The following is a 23,645-nucleotide window of genomic DNA, read 5'->3' as shown; positions in this document are numbered from 1 at the left end:
AGCCCACTCACCAGTAATTCCTCCTTCCTTTACCTTTGTTAACAGGGGAAGGGTAGCTAGAGAGGGAGAAGATAGAGGTAAAAATGATAGTTGATTATCTTTCTGGGTCATGTGGTAGGTGGTGTGGTCAGGCAAGTGATAGTCTTTATCAGAGAGTCTCAAAACCAGGGGAGAGTGCTTTCCTAAAGGCTCACTGTCGGTGTGCCTTCACTTCCCTCAGAGAACAGCTTCACTCTGTGTCAGCAAGTTGGGAGTAGATGACCACCCACTGTTGTCACTACCTCAGAAGAGTCATCTGGTCACGCCCACAGAATGGGAGTGTGTGATGTTTCCCCACCCCAAGGCCATATGGGATCTGCATATGATTAACGTCTCTTGTCGCTTTTTATCAACATTATATATTTTACATGTTAAATATTTTATAAATATATGAAGAACATAAACAGTGCTCCCTATCTGTTGGTGAGTTTAGGCTTCAAATAAGGTTAATGTGAGAAGACTGTGCTCTAGGTTGGAATTAAAAGTACTGACCTCGTTACAGTAATAAATCCCTTCTTAGGTTAATTATTTTTGCTTAGGTTTCATTAATTTGATTATAACTTACAGCAATTTCAGGGCACACACCCGTGTGTGTACATTTGCAAAGGCTGTGTGAATACCAATCATGTTCATCCTACCTTGAAGATGAATTTTCCATCCAATTTCTCCTGCCTCCCTGTTTGTGGCTAAATGCCAAGAGAGGCAATGACAGCTACAGACTGTGACATAATTCCAATTCCAACCAGTTCTCTGCTCCATTCTCCAAGCATCTCCTACTGAGCCAATCTCAAATTGTAGCTTTGAGAATCAGAAGTTGATCTACTATGAGGCCATAAAGTTCCCTCGTTCATACTCTTCAAAAGGAAGAGGCACTTTGTACTTAATAAAAATTTATAGACCAAGAAACCTAAATTTAGTCACCCTGCTGTAGGTCAGGATATAGCAATTTATATAACTTTTAAGAGCAGCAAATGGTAACCCTTTGAATAGAAACCCAGTCATCGAAAGTAGTGGACATCATCACATATATAGGCTGTCTCTGAATTTATTTCTGGTATTCCAGTTCTATAACCCCAACAGTGACTTACAAAAGAGGTGACTCAGTCAATATGCACATTACATCATTTTTAACCTTCCAAATCTTTAAAAAGCGGTTGTGTAACTAACTGATATCTAATAACCTTAGGAATATTTGCTAGCCCCTGTACTTACTTGTACTTGTTCTTCTAAAAAAGTATCTGAGGAGATTCACATAGGTAAAAAAGTAAAATACAAGAATAAAATTTAAGAAGGGGGAGTGGCGAAAGAGGAGTCAAGTGTAGGAAAGAGGGCTGAAGCCATTCAGCTCTTCCCAAAAGGGTACCCACCCCTCTCCTAGTTCTACCCAAGGCTGGCTCTGTGTCAGCACAGAGGTGGAAAAGGAACACAGAAGGTGGACACCCACTGGTCATGGAGAACTTCTTGAAGAATGCAGAGATGGTATTTTTAGAGGTGTTCTGATTTGTAATGAACAAGATGTTAAGAGTATGGAATTTGACAACAAAAATGCATCTAAGAAAACTAGATCGTGATCCTGAAAAATGGAGAGTGGAACTAGCGTCTCCATGGAAGTATGATAAAATTTGGGGCAAAAATTATATACATACACCAAACAATGAGATTAAAGAAATGAAAATCACATGAGTTAGTGAAGTTTTAACAAAGCCAACATGGAGACATACTTCAGACCTGTGAGCCTAGCACGCAAGGGATGCCTCTGGCCTGGGGCCCAGCCCCACCTCAAAGATGCTCATTGTCTGGCTGAGCCCTCTATAACCTCGGTGGGGAAGATGGGCTCCTGGGGAACCAGCTCACTCAGTGCGGCAGTAGCAGGCTTCTCGGCATCCTCGGTAAAGGGGAAGAAAGTGTGTTCTTCACTAGCACCTGTTTAAAACCAACAACAATGAAGGTTACTGTCTGATCTAGTGTTACCAGTTCTGATGTTATTTATCACATTATTTGAAGGACAGAACCAGAAACATCCAAAGGAGTCACACTGCCATTCAGATCCACACCTCTTTAAGATGTCCCGTCTTCAGTTAGGCCTTATTTGTGCACCCCTGTTGTCCTATCTAGTGTATAGGACATCTAATGCCATGTTTGGGGAAGTCTGAGGCACAGTGCCAAAGACTCAGCAGAAAAGGCTAAGAGGAAGACAACAATGTAGAGGAAAGGCTGGTATGGAGAGACAGTCCCAGGCAGACTGATTGTGCCAAGATCCGCTACTCAAAAGTGGGAGTAGAGAGCTTTTGTTTTGCCAGTTTAGGGGGCCCCTTAATATTTACTGCCCAGTGCCAGAGAAATTATTACTAAGTCTTTAGTAATAAAGGGCTACAAATAGCACCTTGGACTCCCGGCTCCCCCTGCCTCCAGTCACAAGTTTGTTTTGGTGCTCTGAGTAGCTGTGTTCCTTGAGGAGTCTGGATGCAAATGGAGAATGCACTGGAGCTTCCTAAGGCCTCCACAGGTTGGTACAATTAAGGACAATCAAATGGTATGTACAACCATAGAGTCTGACCTATTTGACAAAAAAGCCAGTGTGTCATAAGTAAACAGCATAGTCTTAACATGTTTTTGTGTGCCAGTACTAAGACTTGTATGGAGCTGAACCAATTGAGCCACACCTCTGCTTCCTATTGTTTGCTAGTTAATTGGAGATCAGAGTCTCTCAGACTTTCCTGCCCAGGGTGACTGAACTATGATCCTCAGATCTCAGTATTTATTTATTTTTGGTCATGGGGCTTGAACTCAGGTATGTCTAAATGGAGATAAGAATCTCACAGACTTGGGGCTGGGAAGGTGGCTCAGTGGTAGAGTGCTTGCCTTGCATGCCTGAGGCCCTGGGTTCGATTCCTCAGCACCACATAAGCAAAAAGAAAAAAGCTGAAGTGGCGCTCTTCAGCTGGAGCTGGAGCTGAAGAGCTGGGGGACAGCACCCAGGCCCAGAGTTCTGGACCCCAAAAAAAAGAAAAAAAATTTTCACAGACTTTCATGCCTGGGCTGGCTTTGAATTGCAATCCTTGGGTCTCTGCCTCCTGAGCAGCTAGGATTACAGGTGTGAGCCACCAGTGCCTGGCCCAGACTTTTGATTGCCTTCCCATGTCAAAGAAATGGCTGCCCTGTTAGCTCTTTATTTCCTGTTAAAGATGACCAGTTTAAAATCAAGATTTCTGTCAGCTTCTTTAGATATTTCTCAACATGTTAGCCCTCCTTTGGGTACCAAAATCAGTAATAGAGGAAACAAGAATGTGTAGCTAGAATATTTACCACCAGCCTATACACAAAATGCTGCTATCCACTCAAATTTTACAAACTAAGTGATCAATTCTCTTGTGACCTTGGCCTTTTCAGGGTACAACATGAAAATTAGCATGCTGCCCACTAGGCTGAAGTAAAACGAATTGTTTCCAAGAACCATCAGCAAAAACATCTGCTTTCACTTTCAGGGACAGTGCAGAGAACCTTTAAGTGTAATTTGGACCATAACAAAAGGTAGGCTTAGGGATTCCAATCAATTAATTCTACTGAAAAGAATCACACAGCCCATTCAGCAAGAAGAAGGGCAAGAGTGTTAAACATTCAGGTAAACAGATAATCCATTAAGAAAACAATGTACATTGTGGCAGTGCCACCCTGGCTCTGTCAGCCCTGATTTACGGTCTTCGGATTCCCCTGCCCTCCTGCTGAGGGACTTCTGTGCCCCCCTCCTCCAGTCTTTGTTCCCTTATTCATGGCTAAGTGAAAACAAAGCAAGAAAGCAGTGCATACCCCAGGTCCCATTCTGGACAAGTTCTTCCTCTATATTCAGAAGACGATTGTACTTAGTCACTCGTTCTCCTCGAGAAGGACCCCCCAACTTGACAAACCGGACACCGAGTCCAACAGCCTGAACAAAGAAAACAACTTCTTTTCTATGGGGGAGTGGTGTTTTGCTAAGCCATGAACAATTCTTTATAAAGAGAAAGAGTAATGTCACAATGTGCTGTTGAGGGTTTTCTCTTAAAACTTGGTTTTCTATCTTGATGTAAGTAAAGTGGCCTGCTCACGAAGGGCAGACAGATGGCTTGACTGGCTGTCCATGCGGCACTTTACTGGTCCTGTAAGCACGTTGATTTCACGTAAGAACAGCTTGGCCTTTCACCCTTCTTTTTCGGGGAAAGATTGCTAGTGCATACCCTAGTCATTTAAGTGTACTCGTCATTTTCCCTGGACTTCAATTTTGCTTCTTTTTAAAAGTTCAAAGATTAGCTCTTTGCAAAAGGCAGCTGTCTACGAGGAAGCAAGTCTATTTCATAAAAGGTTACATGACTTTCTTCACCAAAGACTGCATTTCTCTGAAATACCAATTCGCGATAAAAGCAGTGTTTTGGCAATTCTGCAATTGACCAGCATTCAGCACTTACCAAATCGACAAGGCTGTCATCAGACGACTCTCCTTCTGTAGTGCCAAGAATGACGATTTGCTTCTTACCTGGAGAAGTGTTTCATGTCAGTTTTGTGTGGCGTAGAAACCATTCTGATAAATATCAGAGCCTTTGGGATCAAAAATAGAAGCTTGCCAGAGTTGGCAATTCTAGCCTAAACACTTACATTCTTATTGCCTGGGTTATCTGTATCGTCTTCTTTCCAATAGCTAGAGGCCATAAATACTAAATACTGTCTTTCATCAAATTTAAGATACATTGTTAGTAAGATGCAGTATTGTCACTGAAAAATGGGGAAGTGCTTATCAAATGGACACATTTCTAAGACACAGCTGTACAACATGATTTGGTTTCCTTGCTGTTCAATGTAGACAACGTGCATCCTTGAGTCAGTGAAATACACTTAAGTTCAAGGACAGCAAATGTAGAGTTGATAGGCTGCCTAAAGGAAGCTGTCTTTCTGAATGTAAGAATAATGTGGGTAGTGAGGGTTTCAAAACCTTATGAAATTTGTCTACAAAGAGCACAACCACAGACCCCCTCTCCCTAGTGACAGTCTATGTGTTTTTAGATGAGCTGTGTGAAGTGGGTGACAGATGCTTGCTGAAGGGTGGGGCCCAAGAGGACAGGCCCTTCCCAGCCAGCCCTGCCTGGACCTGTCATTCAACCTGTAGCTCCTCCCTGGCCCCTGGCTGCCACTCTGCCTTTGTGTCCTGATGAGGATCTGAGACTCCCCTATCTAGTTCCTAAGTCCCAGTATGCTGTGCACACATGCATTCATGAACTTACTGGAGTCTGCCATCTAGTAGGGGTCGCCAGCTATTAAATAATCACATAAATCATTATGCTTTTCCTATAGAGGAAAAGTAAAAGATGCCACAAGGAAGGTTTAAAACGAGTAGGGGTAGGGGAGGTCAGAGAAGGCATGTACACATCAGCCATTTAAGCCTATAGCTAAATGATGAGTAGATAGCTAAGTAACAAGTACAGGAAAAAACATTCAAAGCCAATGGAACAGTATGTTTAGAACATGAGGTGGTAACACATTTGAACTAGAGGAAATGACTGTACTTCAGAGTAAATCCAATGCTAAAATGCCTATGGGTCCTACACGAAGCTGCTCTCCTCTGGCCTCTCAGGCTTGTCATCCCCTGGTTCCCAGTGCTTGGATCCCATGTCTGATTCCCAGCTTCCTTGCTAAGGGCCTGCTCACAGGTGCCTTTCTTGATGATGCTACTCAGCCCTGCCAACCTGCCTGTCAGCTTTCAAGTAGTAGGAAGTGACCCTCCATCTGCCCCAGGTCTTTGTACTGATGGAAAGCTGTTTGCTTCTGATTGGGTCTTCTCGTTGTCATTTTCCTAATTCTGAGCCTCCCCCCTAGACTTTCCCAAGTCAGTACAAATCAAAAGAGCCCCCTGGTGTCCGAGTAGATTACTAGCTAAGTTTATTTCAATCAAGTACTTGGGTTGAATCTGTGTGCAAGAGCGTCCTCATCTCACTTGTCCACATAGAAGCTCCTTGATTCACAGAGATGAAGCGGTAACAGTGAGCACAAAGAGGGATTTTTTAGTACCTGTGCTGCAGGCTTAACACATCTGTCCTTGTTGACCTCCCTGATAGTGCTTGACACCTTGCCTTTGTGAGTATCGAGCTTTTTTTCCTGATCTGGAACACTGTCCCATGTCAGGAAACATGGCTAAGGCAGCTATGGGGTCCATAGTCTGTGATTCAAAGGTTGGATCCTGTTCTATAGTAAGAGAGGCTGTAACAATCCTTTGGGTTTCTCTGAGGTTTTTTTTAGCCTAGGCCAAGTAGCCCAAGCAAAGGAATAAATGTACTAGTTCCCTTTCAGAGGTAAGCAGGCCTTGTTCAGAGTTAGACAGGGGCTTTCCCATTATGAAGGTGACAGAGAAGTGGGCTTTGTCGTGAAGCTCAGTGAGGGGATGATGTTAGAACGTGGTAAGATGAATCACCTAGCTGCAGTTTCTTTGCCAGAAAAAGAGAATGTGCTGACAAATGGCTCTTGAGATTGTTCTTTTTGAGATTACTTGCTTTCTATGAGCTTTGATGTACTGCATATTTGGGGGCTTTTTGTATAAGCAACTCATCCTGAGTTTTTTGGCTGTGTTTACTCACTGTCGGCAAGATTGGTTATTTCTACCATGTCAGACATTGTCGTTTGATTGGTATGTCTCAGGATCAGTCCATGGCATTTGGGGATGCTGGTGATTTGGTTCTCTAGAAGCTTTGAAATGCTTTTGGATGCAGCTCCTGCAATTATATAGCACTTGGAACCAACCGCTGTGTAGATGCTCTCCCACTGCTCAACGTCCTGGGTAAATATTGAAAGGTTTACCTTAATGTATTGAACATGATCAACAAATCAAATAGCACAGAATCAGAGTCACACTTGACTTAGTTACGCCTTAACACTTTTTTTTTTTTTGCCAGTCGTGGGGCCTGAACTCTGGGCCTGAGCACTGTCCCTCAGCTCTTCAGCTCAAGGCTAGTGCACCACTTGAGCCACAGCACCACTTCCAGCTTTTTTTTGCTAATGTGGTGCTGAGAAATCAAACCCTCACACATGCAAGGCTAGCACTCTACCACTTAGCTGCCTTCCCAGCCCCACCTTGACACTCTTTTAACCTGTGTCTGAATTCTCTCTGTACCATACCCATAGGAATTAGCAAGGTTCATGGAAAAGGATCATTATTTGAGCTTACAGATACAGTGAATAAAATATTACTGCACTAAATGATGTTCTCCCATGGACTGACCCAGTCTATTCTCGTCCCATAATGCTATTGAAGACTGGCTGGTTAGAAGATGTTTCTGTTATCTCTGATAAGCATAAAACTGGAAACACAAAGAGCCTACAAGGGCATTTTCCCAACACCCTATTTTTATCAGAGAGACCTCTGTAAAAAGTATAATGCCTATTGAATAAGTTACATGTATCTGTAACTGCATACTTCTATATTAGTGCAATATGTATACATGCATATATCTATATTAGTGCATATTTATATATATGTATGTACATGTACTTATATTTATATATGCATTTTATACATATGAAGTCGTTTCAGCTACTGGATCAAATTTCAGCCTGTCCCATTACAGCGGACCATTTGGGTGCATCCTACAATTTCAGCTACAATCCGAGCCTGAGGCCTCATTGTGAAGCCAGTCTGGCTCTGAACTCAGCAAATATCCTCTGAGAGTGCTAGATGTAGCCTATGCCAGGAAAGGGAAGATGGGACTGAAAGGCTCTGGGGCTGCAAATGGAATCCAGTGTTCATACTGTCCTCAAATCAACATAGTTCTCTCAGAGAAGATGCCTGCTCAGCATGCCCCTTCAGTATATGAATGGTTCTCAAGTTCACAAAATCAAGCATTCCCATTTTGGAGTTTAAGTGGGTTGGGAGGAGATACATGTTTTAAATATACATATAATATATATATAGCCTTGTTCCTTTCGTGCCCATTTTGGAGTTTAAGTGGGTTGGGAGGAGATACATGTTTTAAATATACATATAATATATATATATATAGCCTTGTTCCTTTCGTGCATATATAGTAACTAGATTTACGTTGAAAAGGTATTTGGTCTCACAGAAGTCCGGCTTCCGTGAGCACGTGGAAATGATATATGATTAACCTATTGAAGCACCAGCTGGCACAGCAGGGGCAGCTTCCATCAGTCAGGTGGTTTGTAAATACGCAGGTACTCCTGAAGGGCTTGCAGAATGGCTTGCTCATTCCATAGACAGGCACACTCCTAGATAATTGTGTTTCTGCTATTCATTTGCTTATAAGTGCCTTTTTCATGAATGCCAAAATAAAGCACCTCAGTCCCCAGCCCAAATTACCACATATTCCCAATGACAGAGATCCAGAAGAATGAGATTTTATCCTATGTTAGAGAATGAACAAGTTGAGCCTGCTTACTTTATAGCATATAAAATATAGGTTATAAAATAGAAAAGGTGGACCCAGCTTACCTCCTTCCTGAAAGGATCAATTAAGGCAATAATGGAGGGGTACTTGTTGATCAGATCCACATACAGGTCAACCATCTCAGTGAAGTTTTTGTGGGTGCCTACCATCACTTCATACTTCCCCTTACCCTGATATGTGTGAGGAAAACAGCACAATAAAAGGACAAAGAGTAAATTTTTTTTTACCATTTCAGTGGTAAGTATGTGATTTCTTTGTTCATTTCACATAAAAGATTGCAAACAGACTCTTTTTAAGCCAGCTTCCCCTGAGAAATCAATGCCTTGCCATCTAAATATCTATAAAATATTAACCTGGAGAAATCAAGTCAGTGTTCCTCTTCCCACAGACCTCAGATGGAGCCTTCTGCACAAAAAGCCAGTAAGTACAGAGTGGGAGGGGAACGTATTTTTATTTAGGTTTATGACCTGGTGCCAGGTCCCCGGCTGCTTAGGTAGGTGGACAATAATATAAATTTATAAAACAACAACAAAATAGCACTGTAAATCTGCCCACTCTGGAACTCACAGTGGACAGATAATTGTCTCCCTTACTGTAAATATTGTAAAACTATGAGAGCAGGGCTCGCCTTTTGAGGACTAACAACCAGTATGAAATGTGTTTATGAGATGGCATCTTTCAGGTAGTGTGCAACTTCAATAGGAACCATACTTCCAGGAACCATACTGACCTGAAAGGAGGATTCTAGTGCAAGCCCACTCATTAGAAGTCTGCAACACCCATCGTTGCATATAATAAAACAGATGTACGTTAGCCTTTAAGCAATTCTTCTCAAGTCTGGATTCAGGGGTGGCACCTAGGATATTTAGGTTTTAGGAGGGAGGTAGACCAGGTAAGAGTGGCTGTTTTCTTTGCTAATGCCTTCCTGCTGTTTCAGCTAGCAGAGTAGATTTTAGTGGAGTTCACTAGGTTTCTAAGAAGGATTTTGCAGTCGTTTCACATTGAAAGAACCTTAGCTTTTCTAAGTTAAAGCCAATACATTAAATTGAATATAAGCAATAAATACCCATGCTCCTTATCATTAGTAGCAGCATATTCATTGTTCTTGGTATACATTGCTGATGAAAACATGCAGTCAACCAGGTACCAGTAATCCTAGCTACTCAGGCTGAGATCTAAGGATCCAGGTTGAAAGACAGTCAGGCAAAAAAAAGTCCATGAGACTCTTATCTCCAATTAACCACCAAAAAGCCAGAAGTGGAGCTAAACAAGAGCACAAGGCCAAGAGTTCAAGCCCAAGTACTAACACCAAAACAAAACAAAACATGTTCTGTGAAGAATAGGAAGTTAAAAATTCTTGTATGTACTTGCTTGCTTCCTTTTCCTTCCTTCCTTCCTTCCTTCCTTCCTTCCTTCCTTCCTTCCTTCCTTCCTTCCTTCCTTCCTTCCTTTTCTTTCTTTTGTTCTTTTGTTCTTTCTTTCGCCAGTCCTGGAGCTTAAACTCAGGGCCTGGGGACTGTCCTAGAGCTTCTTTTGCTCAATATAGCACTCTACCACTTCAGCCACTGTGCCACTTGCATTTTTTTTTTTCTGTTTATGTGGTACCAAGGAATAGAACCCAGGGCTTCATGCATGCTAGGCAAGCACTCTACTACCAAGCCACATTCCCAACCCCTGTGCTTTGTTTCTTGAGAAAACTAAACTTCTAACCTAAGATATTATTCAAAATTTCTTTTGTAGATAAGGTTACAATTACAGTTAGAGCAGGATCTTATTTTGCTGTGTCTCTCAAATGTGACATAAAATGACCAAGTCACTCTAAGTACACATCAATATGATGTGCATTTTATAAAATTAAGACTTGACATTTTTGCATTTTAAAATGTGTGTGTGTTGGAAGTGGCGCTGTAGCTCAAGTGGTAGAGTGCTCGCCTTGAGCTGAAGAGCTGAAGGACAGCGCCCAGGCCCAGAGTTCAAGCCCCACGACCGACAAAAAAAATAAAATAAAATAAAATAAAATAAAATGTGTGTGTGTGTGTGTGTGTGTGTGTGTGTGTGTGTGTGTGTGTGTGTGTGTGTCCAAAAACTTCAATATATTTCTTAGCACACAGATTTCCCAAATACATTTATTAGTAGCCTGGGGGAGCAAGGGCCTGACAGGTGTCAATGAACCTGTTTTCCAACTCTTGAAAATATTTTTTTCTTTCTAAGTAGTAATCACTGCATGGTATTTCATCATCAAGATAGGTTCTGTCCTCCCCATCCAGGCTGAGCATAACACTTGGATATATTTAGTTGAATGAAAATATATTCTTCATAAAGCTTTTAACAACTTGGACATCTTTTTTTTCTATAAAAAGGGGACTGGCGGACGGGGCTCCCATTCCTTAAACACTTGTTTAAGGCCTGGACCTCTCCCCTTACGGTTTGATCCCTGGGACTACAGAAATAATAACTAATAAATAAATAGAAAGCCGAGCCTAAACTCTTAAGTCTCAGCTAGCTTAGAGGGGTTCTATCTAGAAAGGTCTGTCAATCATTTTTATGACTGACCCACTTTACATGCCTGACAAATTCAGCATTTACCAACCAAAGGATTATACTCAACATACATATCATTTTCCAATAGCTTTAATGAGGGCAATATAAATTATGCAATTAAGCAAATTCCTAAGGAATCTATAATTGAAGGGATTTTTTATACTTTTCAGAAACACTTTTAAAATTTATGAAGTTTCTGTATGCAGAATGTCTACATGTAATTAGGACACTGTGTGTTACTAAAAACTTATCTGCTTATACTACCTAATTTGGCTTTCTCCACTAATTTCTATCTAGGTCCCTTACAGAATATGAATAACTAAAATTCTGTACCCCTTGAGGATATATTCAAATAAGGTCTTCCTTTGAGGTCTAATGTTAAAATTATGTATCTCAGCCAGAGGTGACCCACTTTCAAGTGGAAACTTACATAGTCCATGAGCTCATGTCCAGCGCAGTTGATGGCTAGATGCAGATTCCTGCCCAGTTCTAGTCCCAGGTTCACACAGGCTCCCTGGATTAGAAGCAGGGGTTGTTCTATTGTGTCGTAGTTAATGGTTAAACAGCCAAGGTGGGACATCTTGCCAGTGATCAGTGGCTAAGGATGAAAAAAAAAAAATGATGCGCATCATCCCAGCCAACTAACGTCCTTGGAGCTTCTGTGATGGTCATGGATTATAACTTGATACAGCTCTCCAAAGATCCAGTTCTTCGGTTCTTGATAAATCCAACTTCTAGACTCCATTCACAGGACTTTGGGCATATGATTTCCTCTAAACTGAGCTAAACTGAGCCATAGCCACCAAGTTGGTGACTGTTGAGTCTGTCCCTGAAGCTGTCCATTGGTCTCTAACTCAGCCAGTCCTCTTCCTCCAAACCTGTTCTTTCTTATGTTTTATTTTCTTCTAGATGAACATAATTGTTAAAAATGTAATTTTGCTTCAGGAAAGGTCTGATTTTTTTTTAAAAAAAGCAAATGACTTAAGGCTAAAAGTATGCATTACTAGGGACGGTTTTTAACAGATTTGGGAGCCCAAAGGATCCCAAGGAAAGGCAGCCATATGCCTCTATTTCAAGGTCTGTTGTGATATGCCCAAACCATGAATTGCTACTATATAAATTGAAGCACTATCAAGGATGCTGAAGGTTTAAGGTTGTGTTATGAATGTGTGTGTATGTGTATGTATGCTTATTAAACTGAAAAGCAGATGTGGCAAACAAACACATGGACTTACTTGACCTCTTTTGCTTGAATCGTGCCCTTTCTTTGTCTCTGCTTTTGGAGGTGGCAACTGTGGGACAAAAGATAAAGTACATGTCACTCGGATTTCAAACGTGTCTCTGACAGCAAGCAGAGCATCAGGTCCTCTACTTGTACAGAACCTGGCCAGCCACACTGTGACTCTCTGTCTCTCTCTCTCTCCCTCTCTCTCTGTCTCTCTCTGTCTCTGTCTCTGTCTCTCTCTCACACACACACACACACAATCACACTCCACACTCACAAGCACACAAATACCCTCGTATGCATACAGTCACCCTGTACTCATAAATGTACACCCTACAATTACATATATGCACTCACAAACACACCTAAATGTCAGCCCACATGTATACAAATAGTGACACCCTCACCCCACACATAAACATACACACACCACACTCATGCATGCATACAAAAGTACATGCACACACATATAAGTTACTCCAGTACACAAAGACCTACACACAAACACACACATACTCATACTCATCCACCTCTACTCACCTCCATACTCATATCAGCTCTGCTGTCATACATGCACACCCTCACATTAATGCACACGCATTCACCTATGTACCAGCTCACATACACACAGATACCCCACACAATCACATCCATGTGCACACACAGATATCACCACACTCACATGCATACAGACACTGCCACACTGACATGCACGCACATACTTTATAGACACTGACACATACAGACACCCCATATTCACAGCCTGCACACCCCACACACATGCACATCATATGCACACACATGCACACCTCCACACACCTCCACACACACATAGGGATGATTCCAGACATAACATACTCTTTAAGATCCCAAACTTTCAACTTCAGGAAAACATTCCTTTTAGTTCACTCTTAGTTTGTGCCCACTATCACATACAGGGGGGCTGTATACCTAACGGTTCATGTGTCTCCGTTCATATACACAAAGCATGCACACGCCATGGTTGGAACTCCTGCCTTGATGCAGATCCTCTCTTTGCAGAGGATAGGCCTGACAGAATACTCCCTACCTCTGTGGGGTTTGCTTCTATATGCCCAGCATACTGTTTCCAATATTCTCAGGGGACAAGCTGGTGGGTTTAACTTTTAGTCACTGAATCCTTTGTCAATCCTAAAGGATGGTCTTTTCACAGAGCCAGTAGCCACAGAAACCAGGATGAGAGTGCTCAGTACCCTTAGAAAGCTGATCCACAGACAGTGAGGGATGTATATATACGTACATTCACATGGGAAATCCAAGGCGAATAAAGCCATTTTTCCATAGTGGTAGCAAGATTGATCTAATTCCAAAATGAGCTACAAGTTGGGTCCCAGTAGCACTGGGCACTGGTGGCTCACACTTGTAATCCTAGCGACTAAGGAGACTGAGATCTGAGGTTCAAAGCCATCTGGGCAGGAAAGTGTGTAAGATTCTTATTTCCAATTAGCCACCAGAAAACCAGAAGTGGTGCTGTGGCTCAATTGGTAGAGCACTTGCCTTGAGCTGAAGAGTTCAGGGACAGTGCCCAAGCCCAGAGTTCAAGCCCCATGACTGACAAAAAAAAAAAAGGGGGGGGTGAGTAGCTAGATGCTATGCACTTTCACATACCGTTTCCATTGCTTTGCTAATTTGTTTCTGAATTTCCAAAAGCATCTCCACGCCCTGTAAGTAGAATAACCATCATCTTCCACAATTGTATACTCCGTATGGTTATTCCTAATGCAGAATATTCACATTCCTATATAATGGCCCTCAGGGAGTAGATGGTGTGGTCAAATAGCTGACTTAGTTTCCTCAATGTTCCTTCTGGTTCTAATGGTTGGCCCAGGTAACTTCATTTTCTTCATGGTTTCTTGACCAGCCTGGAAGCTTTCTCTAGTACATGTCACTGGTCGTCAAGATAGCCTGGATTTGAGTGGCCAATCCTCTATAACTTAAAAATCAGAATGCATGTTCTAATGCGTATAAGATCTACATATGAAGACAGATAAAGAATGACATGCCAAGTGCTCTGGCACTAAATATCACAGCAGATATTAACTAAGGGAAGGATTCAGGGAATAGGATCTAAATATCATCTGACAGATGGTGAGTCAGATAGAAATTCTGGTCTTCTATAATTAAGAAATGTAAGGTAATAATAATTTTATTTATAAAAGAAGTTCTTTATCATAGAGAAAACTTCCAGAGATTAGTTGTTTTTTGTTTTTTGTTTTTTTACCTTACTTCCACTAACTTAGAAAAATAGCATTCATTACTACCGGAGGTCAGAGGGAACATCCTGTATGTTTTCTGAAAGTAGCTATTATAGAAAATAAATGATTAGTTCTTCCCCACAATTAATTGGTACCACTGTAAGTCCATCTTGACTCTCACAGGCCTCTGAAGAGCGATGGAGACAACACTAATAATATACACCCAAGAAGTGAAGGTAGGCTTAGGATTCATGCAGTCTATAAATACAGACTAAACCAGTGTCTCCTACTTGCCAGGCAATCTGCTAGGCCTGGAGTTCCTACAGAATTGCTGCAGAATGCCAGCTTCCACTTGCTACTGCCAGTGAATAAAGTTCATAAACGAGTAAATAAAGATATCTTGACTGCCCTTGGTAGCAACCTTCCCACACTATCGAGGCCTTCAGAATTGTTCGCTTCTGGCTTCTGAGGCGCCAGTATGAGCCACTGCTGAAAGGGACCAGACCTCAGAGGAGGTCTTGGCTTTCTTTCATTACCCCTGATTTCCTAATGTTTTCTCATTCTCTATTTAATTTCCTCTCCCTTGCTAGTATAGAGGAGCCATATTTAAAAATAATCAATGATGTAGGTTTTGTTTGTTATTTTCAAAGAAAAATAAGTATGCAAGGTAATGTAAAGTACCTGTTTGGTTGATAATCCAGGATGGGGTATACAAATCACTTCTTTCATTAAATTCAGCTTCCCAGGTGATGACTTCCCACAGCTGACCAGCGATCCCATCAGTAAAGGCATAGTTAGTGTTGCTGGCTGTTCCTGAAATTGGGAAAGGAAAATGAGAAACACAGTTCATTTGCCTGGAGACACTCCTTGCAGTGGAATCTTCACCATTACTAACCTGATTGTGCTTTAGTAATGCCATGTTTAAATACAGAGGAATATTGTCCAGTGTGGCACTGGTTTTGGCAATAGCTAGTGACACAGCCCCAATGGCCATACTGCCACAGAATATGGCTTCAGGGGGTTCTGCAGGCAGGATAGGTTTCTCATTAAGAGTGTCCTTTCGTCCTGGAGGGGGAAAAACACAGAAAAAGATTCCTTCCTACGATGTCTGACTATAGTAAGACAAGACTGAACTTGTAGACATTGAACTGAGAGATGGAAAGGCCAGGTAAAAGGGAAGATGACTGAGAAGAAGCTATTCTTCAGCTCAACCACCACGTTTTCTGCTGGTTTCACTTACTGGTGCTCAAATCATCCTGAGCCAAAATTTTGCCTGAGAAATTCCAGCCATTCAATATTAACTCAACAACTGTATGACGCAGATGTTATCCAAGTCACATATAGTAAACTGGGGATTATGGTGATTAAGACATTTGCATGATATGTAAAGTGCATAAAGAAAGGATTTATATCATCTTGCCATTCCATAGCCTTTATTCCTGTGTCTTGTCATAGCTATCTTTATACCCAGTTTTTGGTCAGGCATCTTTTCATGTATATACTTATCCCCCTCATCAACCCTAAATGACTGCTTTGATGATGTTTATCATCGTTAGACATGCCACAGACCCACCTTTCATGGTAACATGTTCTCAGCCACCCTGTCTGATCAGATTATATTCTGTCACAAATCTTTAGTTCTTTTGTCCAGTTCCCACAGTTCAAATCCTCTATGGAGATAAGATGGGTATGCATCAAGCACATATGAAAGGCTTAGCAAATTACCATTCCATTCTATATCTTTCCTTTTAGCAGCCAAAAACAACTGCCAAATGAGCATCTACTTATGGTCTAATGACTCAGTCTCCAGAGAGGAGACTAGTAGAATTCTTTTGTCTTGTTTGATTCTCTGTCCTTCTCTGGATCTCAGCAGCCAGAATCAATACAAGAAGAGATCTTGTTTTCATATTCTCCTTCTGATTTGGTGCTTTCTTATAAAATGGGATAAACATTTATTGGGTGTTCGTGTATGCCTAGCATCATGCTAGCCACTGTAATGATAACAAATTGAATGAGGAGATGCTCTAGTTTGACAGACAGAAAAATAATTACTAGGAGCAACTCTGAGGTAAACATACCATACATACCTAGCGATCTTTTGGAAGGCATGGGCAAAGGACAAGTTAAAGTGATAACTTCAATTATTTTCTTTAAAATAGTTAAGATTTCTCAGGCAAACATTAATTTGCATTTGACCTAGGAAGGGCCAGATGTCCATGAAAAAGAGTAAAAACGAGTAAAATCCTTTACTAATCTCTAAAAAATGGCATTTTTTGTTGTTGTTTTGCTAGTACTGGGGTTTGATCCCAAAGCCTCACACTAGCTTGCTCTGCTGGTGCGCAGGCATTTGAGCCATGCCCCCAGCCAAACTTTTTGCTAGTTATATTTGTGGAGTCTCACAAATATTTTTGTCTAGACTGGCTTTAGATGGAGTCTCATAAATATTTTTGCCTAGACTGGCTTCAGACCTTAATCTTTTACATCTCAGCCTCCTGAACAGCTAGTATTACAGGTATGAGCCACCAATGCCAGGCTTGGAATACATTTTTGATTACCTAATGGAAATTTCCAGCGGGGGGGGGGGGGGAAGGGTGAAGGGTCTGGTCTATTTAATAAATGCTCACCTCTGAGTAATCATTTTGTTTTACAAGTAAAAATGGAGGTGGGAAAAACCCTGCCCACACAGCCCAGCAGCTTCAAGCAAAGACCTAGCATGAATGTTGGATGGCACCCAGCTGGGAACCAGCCAGTCCAAGCTTTAGTCTCCCTTCCTCACATGGATCCACAGGCTGGTAAGCTACTGACCTGACTTGGGCCCTTTTTTTTTGGGAGGAGGTGGAGGGGGTGGGGGTGGTGTTACAGGTGGAGGAACAGGTGCTGTAGACTCTTCCATGGTTTTCTCCAACTCTTTCTGCTCCTTATCTTCTTGTACTTTATTTGCAAAGAATGTCCTTAATAGAAAGAAAATATGGCTTGATAATGGGATATTTACAAATATCTCTCTGTTTTAGAGCTGATCCCCAAATGTTTTCATGATATGCTTTTTAGCTACATAAAAACAAACTCACTTTAATTTCCAAGGTCAAACTTAATATGATATTATTAAAACTATGTTCAAGGACTGAAACTCGTTTTGGCTTGGCAGCAAATATTTAAGGATTTTAAAAAATGATTTGAGTTCTTTCTGTGCTTTTAGAATAAATTTGAAGACATAATTTGATTAAATACTGGGATTTTCTTTTGTACAAGATTCAAAAGACAGATCTATCAAAAATAAGAATACATGGTTAAATACAGCATTTTGTGGAAAATGTCTTTTTGTCTTCATGTTGGGAGAATCATAAGGTAAATATTTTTTTGTATATATATATGACATTCCTGGATCTTTTACTTAGGGGTGCTATCCCTGAGGTTTTTTGCTCAAGGCTAGTGCTCTACCACTTGTGCCAACGCTCCATTTCCAGGTTTGCTTGGGTTTATTTTTACTGGTTAATTGGAGATAATTGTCTCACAGATTCCTGCCCAGGCTAGCTTTGAACCATGATCTTCAGACTTCAGCCTCCTGAGAGGCTGCGATTACAGGCATAATCCCCCCCAACTTAAGGTAAATAGTTTTTTTGTTGTTGTCTGTTTTTTTAGTTTTGAGAAATCTTATTTAGGCACAATGACATAAAATTCCAGGCAAAATTTTTTCAAAAGAATTTTTTTTTAAAATTTTAGAATCAAACCCCACTAATCCAAAGCATGGAAGACTTGAATGTGACTTGAAGGTAAGACACACCTGACTCCACAGAAGGTCATGAAGAGCTCAAAGGTGGTATAAGAGCAAGTGAGGACATCTGGTTTTGTACTATGATGCCTTTCCAGACAAACTTCTTTGGCTGAATGGTAGGGAAGCTTCATGCATGACAAAGATCAGAAGGTGCTATGTGACCTCATGCAGAGTTTAGTGGCAAGATTTGGGGGGAGAAAATGGCACTTGGTGTAAAAACTGCTGCTTTGCCACATACTTCCCAAATGGACTTCCCATCTCTATAGATTGTACAGAGACATCAAACTGATAGGTGAATGGAAAGACAACAGACAACTGATGCCTCTCTTTCAAAGTCGAAGCTGTACCTGAGTACTTGGTCCACCTCAGCCTGCCTAGTGGCTATCCGGCCCTGCAGCTCCTCCGTGATGGCCTCGTTGATCCACTGCACTGCTGTGTTCACCGCCATGTCCCTCTCTGCCTCTTCTGCTTCCACCAGCTCTGATGAAGCATTCTCCAGAACTTCAAAGTCAGTGGAGATCTCCACAGAACAGATGTGCTGAAAACAAGACAGATGTGCCCCACATCTTCCCTAAGTCTCACAGAAACAGGAAATGGAATTGACATGTATGGGGGGGGGACCAAGAATATATCACTTTTTTGATATTTTTTTAAAAAATATTTTAAGTAGTTGTTCAAAGAGTTGTTATTTAATAAAGGAGTTTATAACTATAATATCGCTTGATCAATGTCACCCCTTTCAACATTTTCATCCATCCCTCCCCCTTTTACTCTTCTTAATTTTGTAGGATATATATATATATGTATATATATATATGATTCTTGACTGCTTTCTCCCCTTGAGATATTTTCATAGCTATTCTAACATTGTGAAATCCTACTTCTGGAAACCTTTACCATTATTACCTTGATAAAGTACTCACATTAAAGCCCAACACTGAATTTCATTTCTCTCACTACCTCTTGGATAAATAGTGACAAGGTTGTGGACAGATTTAACCGTGATTACTTTCTACTCAGCTGCTGTAGCAAAATGATTTCTAACATTTCTATCACAGTTAAGGTGAAATTTAAAATTCCTTAAATGAGTTATTTTATTCAAACCAACCTAAATCTATGTAAACATATAACACTATAAAACTGTTAACCCATGTGAATTTATAGGATTCATCACATTGTATAGTCAGAGTCTTAAAACTATTTTTGCCTAATTTTCCTTTTCTTGGATCTTGGATCCTCTTCAGATTAGCATGTCATGTCTGTATCAAAATTATACTGACAGTAAAAATATAAAATTCATAGTTGATTGTATGATTCATGCTTATGTGACTATGAATAATCAGTATGTTTATATATGTGTGTGTTTATTCATTTATATATATATATATATATATATATATATATATACATTTTTACACAAACACTGACCTTCAAAACATAAATATCTAGTTTAGACCAGAGTCGTTAGTAAATGCAGGGCAGGAAGTAGAGGAAGACTTAAACTGCCTCGTACCTTAGAAAAATTTTGAATGATGCAGAATATTTCCACTTGCAGTGTGGGAAGCCCCAGTCCATCCAGGATGCTTTTTCCCACAACTCTGCATATAGTGGGAGGCTTTGCAAGCTTGGAAAAGTAGTTTGCCTTCAACACACACACAAGGAAACAAAAATCAGAACATCGCGTTGAGTTCATCTTCAAAAGACGATTCACATTTCCTGTAGTTTACTGGGCCTCTCCATGAGTATCCTTCCTAGTTTGGTGCTATCAGAGCATCCCTTTGACTGCAAAGTCCTACTGGGCTTTTGCTGGCTGTGTCTCTGGCATATTGGAGCAATGTGTTGTCTTTGAACTCTTAGCAGAAACTCAATTCTTAATTTATGGCCCTGTGTCACTCTTTAGCAAAACTTTCTAGAGTAACTTGGCCTCCTAATGGATCCCAAGAGAAAGAGTCCATGGTAAGGACATTAGCCTCTAGAACTCTGCTGTGTATTCAAGTGTAAGAATCCAAAAAGGGAATCGTTTTTATTCTCCCAGCAAGTCATATGGGCTTTTAGCCATATGACTTTAGTGACTGAATCTCACTTACAGACTTTTGTAGTCAAATAGGCTTGTTGAAATCTTAGTAATAGTTTCTCGAGGTGGGAAGCCCACTCCAAGAGCAGAAGGGAAATGGTTAGAGGTGGCGTTCTCTGCAGAGGAGCATAAACCAGAGATGATGGGAGGAGAAAAAGTTAAGGAACAATCTCCTTGCCCTCTTTGTCACCACGCAGTAGACCAGGTTTCTGGTCCAGTTAAGATCCAGTGACTTTAGCCAAGACAATGTGTTTGTCTAACACCCAGAGCAATGAGCCAGCTCAGGCGTGGCTCCAATTTTCAGGCCATCACTCAATTTAAAGATGGATGGTTTGCGGTGACAGAGTAGATGTTTACAAGAATTTAGAAAATTGGAAAAGGAAAAAAATGGTATTTATATTACAGTATGCGTTTGCAACGGGCTCAGTTCAACAAAGCACCAGCAATGTGCCACATACTATTAAGATGAATCACATACTACCATATTTGCCATATATAGGAGTCTTATGTAAACCAATGTATGTCAGTGTCCTTGCACAGTCTGTATGTCTATCATCACATTCTCAATGCAGTTGAGGTAGAGGGTATTAAACTGAGTTGTAGAGAAAGAAATGGTCCTAGATCATATCACCAGTGTTTGAATGATCTACTGCTTGTAACAGTATACTCTAGAACTCAGAATCATGAAGAAACCATTTATTTGTTTGTGGTTTGGCAATGTGAATGGAACTTAACTGGAACATTCTTTTCCTAGTTGTGTCCAGGGGTTCCTATGCAGATGTATCACCTAAAGGAAGGCTTGATGGGGCCAGAATATCCAGTGGTGTCAATCACAGGTCCAATGCCTGGCCAGACATGTCTTTCTCACTGGATAGATATGCTAGCTGCTGGACATCTGCCATGGCCTGTTTTTTCATTGGTTCTCTTTTCAGCAAGGTATTTGGGCTTTCTCTAGCATGAAGCCTAGCTTCCATATGCTAACACTTATCACGCTGTTTTGGATTATATCTTTGCGATCAAGGCAGGTCCAGAGTCCATGTGGGAAGGACTTTCATAAAAGCTTTCACTGTAATGTTATATCCAGTGGGGACAGGTCAATGTAACACTTTTCTTAGTCCAAACTCCTTTCAGCCATGACTTTTATGATGAAAGAACACAGTCTTATTGTTGCCTCTAGGGGTTGCTTTCTATCTCTGCATTTATCTGATGTTTGAGAAATACAGAAGAAATACCAAATTGAAGACTGGTGGAGGTAGATACTGCAGATAGAGGGAATGAGATGAACCAACAGAAGGGAATGGGCAACTCCAGGCTTCAGAGGGCAGTAGGCAGTCTAACATAGGGGAGTGGAAGGGAAGGGGTGGAAGATAATTCTTCTACTGGAAGTAGGACCCAAGCACTTTGCCACATAAATGAAGGTGTGTGATTGTACTCTGCCAGGGGAAGACACTGGTTTCTAAGGAAGAGAGTTATCCTCAGGCTTGGGTTATTGTGGACATTGCTCAGGCAGCACTGCAGGATGGATGGCATAGACGAGGGAGAAACAAGGTGAAACAGGGATAAACTGGAACAGTGACTGGGCAAATGAAAAGGAGGTTGCCCCTTTTTGTCAGTGCAATTTTGGAACATCCCTCAAAGCTCTCCTCACTATTCCCACCTGCAAGGATCTTCTCCATCTCTGAAGTCCTTGGATAGGTATACAGTGATACAGTGACTACTCTGGCCATTTAACACACAATGATCACACATCAGTGAAGTTTTGTCCCTAACCATGGTACACACTCCATAGTACAGAGATGCACAAACCAGTGAGTGTTCCAGCTGCCTAACTGACTAGGAAATGCATTACGCTACCTATGGAACAAAATTCCAAATTTATCATCTTAGCTTGTATACTAAGGACCTGTGAGACAGGGCTGTCTTTGTAAACCCAGGAGTAAGTGGCTTCGGTATTTCCAAGAGTCAGTGGGGTCAATTCAAGTATTCACTCATTCATGCTATAAATCGTTTTTGAGTGTTCCTATATACCACATACTCAGCTAGGTACTAGAGATACAAACCTGGCTTTTTGATCTATCATTCACTGTGTCCCTTGAGGAAAATATTTTAAATATCTGAGCTGCAGATTCTTTATTTGGAAAAGGGGACTCATGTTTTACTTTGAAATGGTCCCAAGGACAGAGATAACAAGTCACAAGGGGCTTAACGGAACCCCATGATCTCCCTTAAAATGCCCCCAAATTTAATGCACAGGCTTCCTGTCTCAGCAGTTCACCAGCTGGCTGATGGAGGATGACTCAAAGGACTTAGGAAAAACAAAAACAGAAAACCTAGGACTACCCAAGGACACTTAGTCTAGGGCCACGTGGGCAAGGCTTCTGGGCGAATTCTGGAGTTAAAGGAGCTGGCCAGGTGGGGTGGATCACCCAGACCAGAGGACGTCCCAACTAGAGCTCGGAGGGAAACTTGGAAGCAATGGAAGTCAGCTGGTTGAGGCCCTAGAGGTGGGCTGGAGCTAAACAGTAGCAGACGCCAGAGCAAGCACCCATCCCGCAGAGGGAAGCGGGCCTCTGACAGGTAAGCTGAGCTGGGCGTCAGATCTGGGTTGCAGAGGCCCACAGGGAAGAGGTAGAGGTTCCTTGGGTAGCGAGGAAGGCTGCCATGCTCTGCGCTGTCGTCCTGGCGGCACACTTTCCGCGGGCGGCCGGCTTCCCACCTCTTTCCCGAAGGAGGACGCAGCAAGGCCCGGCACGGCGCGCGTGCGCGAGTCTGAGGCGCAGGCGCAGTGAACTGTCGCAGCCCCCAGCGAGCGGGGGGGGGGGGGGGGAGGAGCGGGAGGGCGGAGGGCGCTCGTCCCTGGGTCCCTACCAGGTGCCCGTAGACGTCGGCAGGCTGGAGGTAGAAGGTGGAGTTGAGCAGCTCTTCCAGCCTGCGCGGAACGTCGTTCTCCCGGTAGTACTCGATCGCCTGCTGCTTCAGCTTCTGCAGCTCCCTAGTGATCCCACAGCTGCGGCCGCCGCCTTCTTCCCCCATGGTAGGAGATTTCAGTCTACCGCCGACTTTAGTTTGCGGACCCGCGAGCGTCCTCCCGTCACTAGGCAACACAACGAGATCCCACTCCCAGATCTCGCGAGGCTTTCAGCCCCTAGGTCGCCAGGACTTCTCTTTGCCGGGAGCAGAACCCGTCTCGGGCGCGCTCCTCCCTCCCCTTTCCCGAGGGCTGGGCTCCCGCACTCCGGACTCTCGAGCTCTCCCGGCCGGGATTTTCACCTCTGACCCTTCCCCTCCCCATGACCCCCTCCACCCGATGGAGACCCGATCTCACGAAGCGCGTTTT

At 42.1% G+C, this 23,645-nt stretch overlaps 2 protein-coding genes across 5 annotated transcripts in view; one reads left to right on the top strand and one right to left on the bottom strand.

Annotated features, from left to right (window-relative positions):
- Positions 1-1,051: 1,051 nt before the first annotated feature.
- On the bottom strand, positions 1,052-23,397 carry Eno4 (enolase 4). 2 transcript variants are annotated; one of them, XM_069988101.1, is made up of 14 exons: positions 23,177-23,397; positions 19,748-19,876; positions 18,582-18,772; positions 17,268-17,413; positions 15,358-15,527; positions 15,144-15,275; positions 13,876-13,929; positions 12,239-12,295; positions 11,434-11,601; positions 8,507-8,632; positions 6,639-6,834; positions 4,482-4,549; positions 3,847-3,964; positions 1,052-1,962 (listed from the first exon to the last, which is right to left on the bottom strand). In XM_069988101.1, the coding sequence occupies exons 1-14, from the start codon at positions 23,339-23,341 to the stop codon at positions 1,829-1,831; spliced, it is 1,854 nt and encodes a 617-aa protein (XP_069844202.1). In that variant the 5' UTR covers positions 23,342-23,397; the 3' UTR covers positions 1,052-1,828. The 2 variants fall into 2 exon arrangements, with proteins under 2 accessions (XP_069844202.1, XP_069844203.1); XM_069988102.1 differs by lacking the exon at positions 19,748-19,876.
- Positions 22,741-23,645, top strand: part of Hspa12a (heat shock protein family A (Hsp70) member 12A) — a 141,951-nt gene continuing 141,046 nt past the window's right edge. For 2 of the 3 annotated variants that reach the window (XM_069988100.1, XM_069988097.1), the window contains exon 1: positions 23,257-23,342. In XM_069988100.1, the coding sequence (XP_069844201.1) occupies positions 23,340-23,342 (3 nt within the window). In that variant the 5' untranslated portion in view covers positions 23,257-23,339. Of the gene's footprint in view, positions 22,886-23,256; positions 23,343-23,645 lie in introns of those variants that run through there. The other variant, XM_069988098.1, reaches the window with a different exon arrangement.

The sequence above is a fragment of the Dipodomys merriami genome, unplaced genomic scaffold (genome assembly GCF_024711535.1).
Source record: "Dipodomys merriami isolate MVZ:Mamm:240054 unplaced genomic scaffold, mDipMer1.0.p SCAF_35, whole genome shotgun sequence".
Classification (NCBI taxonomy): domain Eukaryota; kingdom Metazoa; phylum Chordata; class Mammalia; order Rodentia; family Heteromyidae; genus Dipodomys; species Dipodomys merriami.
This window is presented reverse-complemented; position numbering and strand designations above follow the sequence as displayed.